This window comes from Monopterus albus, unplaced genomic scaffold, assembly GCF_001952655.1.
Source record: "Monopterus albus unplaced genomic scaffold, M_albus_1.0 scaffold124.1, whole genome shotgun sequence".
Classification (NCBI taxonomy): Eukaryota; Metazoa; Chordata; class Actinopteri; order Synbranchiformes; family Synbranchidae; genus Monopterus; species Monopterus albus.
In genome coordinates, this window is record NW_018128004.1 from 1,321,048 (window position 1) to 1,326,815 (window position 5,768).

A 5,768-nucleotide genomic window follows, 5' to 3' on the forward strand; every position below is an offset into this window, starting at 1 on the left:
TTAACTTTGAAAAGTGTACAGGGCTTGTATTTATCAAGTGTCTCAGAAACACTCCTAGGAATCGTGCTGAATATTACCTGAGGACTAAAACCACTCTTACCTAAGAGTAGTCTTAAAAGTTATTTATGAAGTGTCCCACTCTTATTTTCAGTGAGGAGAAATCGTACTCCAAAGAATGAGTGTGATGTCACTGTTTTTAACACTTGGAGCTGCAAGGCAGACATTACAGGGACGTGTTGTTATGACAGTTGTGTGTAGTTTGACAGTGGAAAATTGAAATGCTGACATCAGCACAACTTGTCAAGTGAAGGCTGTGAATACATAAAAAAGCTGGTAACAGAAAAGACAATTATTCAAAAGTTTATTGTGATTTATACACATTTTTTTTGGTGATAGGCTGTAAGTTTTTTGGAAGGCCATTCATAACGAGGTTGACCTGTGTGACATTAATTTCATCAGCCCTAACCAATCACATTTTTAATGTCCACTTTAAACATCCTCTTCAATGTTTAGGGCAATTTTAATGTGTGTGCCACCAGCTGGTTTACACTAATTCACACTGAGCAACTGGAAAATGCACAAATCAGTGCATTATCTAAAAGGAGGAGAATGTTGAGCCTGTTAGGAGTGATTTTCTACTCCGAGATCCAGTTTGCGAGCATGTCTACATGTTACCTCAGAAATTAACTGTAAAATTTGCAGAAAGCTTCCAAACATGTTTTAAGATATGTGAAAACTCTGTTTTGAAGAATATTTTCTCATGTGTTTTTTCCATAAAACATTTGATTACTCTTTTAAATTGACAGATATGCCATCTCTCTTAGATACTCCAGATTCTTTGAATGTGCAGCTATTTTACATCCAGTCAATTTAAGGTGAGCACAAAGACACTTCTCACCTTCCACAGATGAATGTGAACACAAACCTACTAGTGTCACACTCTGTACATCCATCATTCTGCACAGTGGAGCTCAGGCATCCAAGTGAGGGACCAGTAAGCAAAGCACAATTCTGATTGGAGTGGGCCATTGAGTAAGGATGTTTAAAACCCAGGTTTTTATCTCTTTAGATTTGAAATTTTTTTGAAGATCAAACATTTACAAACGCAAATAGTGAATTAAAGTATTTGCCATCCAGATTGTAACCTGTTGTAAGGATACAGTACCTGCAGTCATTAATTACAACTGAATGTCACAGTGTCACTTCCACCGTGCCAGACAATGAAAGCTAGTGGCGATAGTGAGCCATTGCACAGTTACTTGCCTTTCAGTGTCATCACCAGGTGCTGAAAATAGGAATTTATGTTGCTGATTGGTGAGCAGTCAAAACCAACTGCAGAAGGCTGGCACAATGGAACCTCTCTCAATCCCATCATAACTTTGTCATGTATTCTGTGCACTGATGATGCACAGAACAAATGTGCATTGTCATGTTGTATTATTTGCCTAGGACTAGTGTTTTTGGAAAGGCAGACAAGATTAGTTGGTGCATGCACTTGTTATTCTGTGTGAATGGCAGTGTTTAGAAATGGTTTAGTGAGTCAGTGCCAGTATTACACCCATCAGTCTCATCCTTCTGACAGGGCTGTATAACAGTAACACTGGTGAGGTGATTCTCTACAAGTCCATCAACAAGTAACTACTGTTGTATTAAATGTGCTGGATTTTCTTCTCATGAGTGTTTTGTGGACAATCATCCTTGATTTTGTTCCTTGTATGTATTGTACTCCAACTCTAAGGAATATGGTTTTGTGGACTAGTATTTAGCTCAGCTTGAGTACCGTAGAACAAATATAAACCTTTTGTAAACATGTTACTACATTTAGAACATTAAACTTTTTTCTTCCCATAAATCTAAAGTATGACAAAGTACACAGGTTTTCAGTGATATTTAAGTATGGAGAACGGTGAACGTTTTACCATGGCCTTCCCAGGCCACGGTAAAACGTTCCCCTTATTTTTTTAAAACCATTCCTGAGTTGACTATCCTCTGTGCTTTGGATCATTGTCTTGTTGAAGAATCCACCGTTTCTTCATTTTTAGCTTTCTGACCGATGGTAGGAGGCCTTGCTTTAAAATCGTCTGATATTGGGCTGCATTCATTCTTCCTTCCACTTGATATAGAGATGCGGTGCCGGATGCAGACATACACCCCACAACATCAGCGAGCCTCCACCACGTTTGACTGTGGGAATGATGTTCCTCTACACATAGTTTTGTTCTCGCCACACATACCTGTGTGAATTATGACCCAGTAATTCAACTTTGGTCTCATCAGACCACATAATCCTGCTCCTTAGCAAACTCCAGGTGTACTGCCTTGTCTTGAAGTAAGCAGTGGCTTTCAGCTGAGACTTGACTACCCTTGACTGTGGAGATGTGGACTTGTATTCCAGTTGCCTCTAAGGACTTTGTCAGGTCCCCTGCTGTTTGTTTTGGATTCTTATGTAGCTCTCTAGCAAGTTTCCTGGTGCCTCAGTCAGTTACAGTATCAGTGAAAACTTGTGGATCAATGTGAAGAGGGCTGTACATACAGTAGCAGACCACCAAGCAATCAAGTGGACTTTTATGGCAATTTTATGTGGAACAAATATAACTGAATGAAATTAGGCTTTTCATTGCTAATGAACCTAATTTAAAATTTAACACATCGGCCTACACAACCTGAGTCCGATTGAACAGATACAGTATCCATGCCAGCCGGCACAATACATCAGCCCCACTGAGTACATAGCCTATTAATACCATCCTGTACAACACATGTTACACTTGCTGAATGTGAAACAACTTGAGACTCTGGAGGATAATAGATAACATAATAACACTTTTACATGTAGAGTTTTGTTGGAACAAGTAGAAATAGAGTTGGCAAGCCATGAACAGAGAACCCCACCTGTGGTTCTGAAATTTACTGAAACACTGATTTGACTGGTGATGCACCCAGGCCAGCTGCATGGCTGAAGCATGCTATAAAACATGTTACCGGTGTGAGGACAAAATGTTTGCTTTGGTTCTAACATAGGCTTTCTTGGTTGCTGTTTCTTCTGTAGAAGAACATGACATTGAAGCCCCAGGAGTGCAGAGACAACCAAGCAGGGCCCCTGCACAAGAAAAAGCCTGCCAGAGTCCCCAATGGCCTGAGCCTGGAGCCATATAAGAACAATCACCACCACCTCCAGCCTTCAGACCAGGAGAACAACCCCAACCTGGCACATGCACATGGCAAGAGGAAGAAGAAACACTTGAACAAGAAACACTCAATGGTGAGTTTAAGATGGTTTATCTTACTACTGCAGAGTATTAATATAGGAATCCTATCATTTGTGCAATAAATTGTATATTTGCATTGTGAGCGGTGATAAGAAGAGTATAACCTTTTAGAAATTATGTTTTGCATGCATAACATAATTGCATTTTGTTCCCTGCAAGATGCATAATTGCATACAAATGGATTTTAAGACAGTGTAGCTAATGCTACAAGTGAAGTCTGTGAAATATGAGAGCTTTTCTCTCAAATTCATTTTGGCTTTGGTAACTAGGGTTATGTACCTTGTATTACTTGTGCTGAGAAAGGACAGTTGCTGATAGAATGACTTCCATGCTTTGTGTTGATGCACTGAGTTTGTGTTGTATCAAATCTGTAGCCAGGGGATATGTAAAACCATTATACTGTCAAGCCACTGCATGGGCGACTCCACAGTTCATTGTTCAGTCCACAGGCAGTGGAGGTTGGATGTTTGCTCATGAAAACACAGCAGGTAGGTTTTAGTTTTTCAGTAAAATGTGCATCTATGAATGAGGTTTAGAGCTTTTACATTGACCATTTGTTACTGTTGCTTCTTTGGTTGTTTGTGTAGTTTCTGTAGTCAGGCCAAGATATTCTTTAAAGAATAATGAATATGTTATTGTAAATCCATAGTCAGTGCCAGTGTGTCAGTATAAATGACAATAGTTTGTGTTACTGTGGGTTCTTCATGCAGGTTTAGCATTTCAATATGTATAGTGGCAGTATATTTACATCCATATTATATGTTAGGTTTCCATGCGTCTTTGTTATGACATTAAGTAAAAATGAAGCCAAGGTTTTATGTGGTGAATGTCCATTAAACCATCTCAAGAGAACAGTGACACTGTAGTAATCTCTCAGTGCAGCAGCAAGTTGGACCTTATTGGTGTTTACAGCTGTGGTGTTGGTTTAATGATTACCATTGGTTCTGCTGTTGGCTTTTATGAGTGAATCCATCCAGCATTTTTGAAGTATTCTCACAATGTTTGGTACACAATCTCTCTCTATATTATAATTACATAAAAACAAGCAAAACTCATCTGTGAAAAATAAGGAGAAGGCAGAAAGCAGGAACAAGTGAACATCTTGATCACATTTCTGTGTTTCATGAAAGTACTGTAAAGGTTTTAAGGATCTAGACAGATGAAATCAGCAGGTGTACTCTGAAGATGCACTTTATTTTGAAATGTCAGTTGATATACCTTATTATATCCCCATTGACAATGTGTTGCAGATCTCATTTTTTCACATCCTGCCTGAGCTGCCCTGACTGTTGAGGCACTGGTCTGAGCTTAAAGTTGGCTGATGTGTGAAAATGACTTTACTGGAGAGTTTTAAGGCTTTGCCATTTTTAACTTATATTGGGGTTTACAGTGAAATGAAGTCAAAGTGGTGCTTCAGTGTGAAATATAGCTTTAAGGGTGAGCGTATATCAGTGTGTGCCTGAACATCTTTTTGTGTGTAGCAAGGTGACAAGGTCACTAATGAATATTTATGGTACGCTTATACAGTGCTGTTTCTCCGCCAGCAAAGTACTATCTCTTGCAGCACTACCTACTGTTTATACACACATTCAGACAACAGAGACTCTGAGGTTATGCTTTGCCATTTTCCTGGTAGAAGGTCAGTCTTCTTGAGCTGCACATTCAAGGACATGTTTGTGTGGGTCACAGCAAGACAAGCAGACCGGGGGGAAAACAAAGACACAGGCACACCATTTACTTAAATAAGCATTGTCTGCGCTCCGGGGGTTTTGTAGGAGCATTATATATACAGTATTTGGTGAGTGGTTTGGTGCAGCCTTTGTCCTGTTGGTCACTGATTTGTAGGTTATGCAGGTTTTGGCTTGTTTAGATAGATTTTGCTCAGAATCTCCTAGATTTTCTCAGGTTCACTACGTACACCAAGGCAAAGTTATACCCACATAACCCTACAAATACAATGTGTGGATGTTTTTCATCACACAGTTTAGCAGTTGTGGCTGATCAGTGCTGCTGAATACCTGGTTCCCTCTGTCCGTAGTCATTAGCTACAGTATGTGGAGAGGTGTCCTACCTGCTTTATAAGGCTCCTTTTTTAACATATTGCATTAGGGTCACTTTCACGGTTTTCTTATACTCTATAGCTGTGATGTCTGTACATACCGTACAGAATTGAGTGGTTAGAGTCATGTATACGTGAGATTGTGCTTTAGTCATGAATAAGTATAATGAAACAAATCTGTTCATCTGTACCCTGTATTTATACAGTATGTGTCTTGTGTCGTTGGCTTCACTGTGTGTGTTGGAAACTTTGGCAGGTGGCTATGGTTGCATGGTGGTCGTGAGTGGTCTTGTGGCTTTTAACAGAGGAAGTCCAACCCTGATGTTCTGAGCGCACTCTCTCTCTCTCTCTCTCTCTCAAGTTCATAGTGTTTATTTGTCATATGCACAGTTAGGAAACGTGTTTCCCTGTACAATGAAATTCTTACTTTGCTGTCCACA

The 5,768-nt window shown here is 39.6% G+C and overlaps 1 protein-coding gene across 3 annotated transcripts in view; it reads left to right on the forward strand.

Annotated features, from left to right (window-relative positions):
* LOC109967042 (autism susceptibility gene 2 protein-like) overlaps window positions 1-5,768 on the forward strand; it is a 193,193-nt gene that overhangs the window by 95,944 nt on the left and 91,481 nt on the right. For all 3 annotated transcript variants that reach the window (XM_020612365.1, XM_020612366.1, XM_020612367.1), the window contains exon 3: window positions 3,050-3,262. In XM_020612365.1, the coding sequence (XP_020468021.1) occupies window positions 3,050-3,262 (213 nt within the window). The remainder of the gene's footprint in view (window positions 1-3,049; window positions 3,263-5,768) is intronic.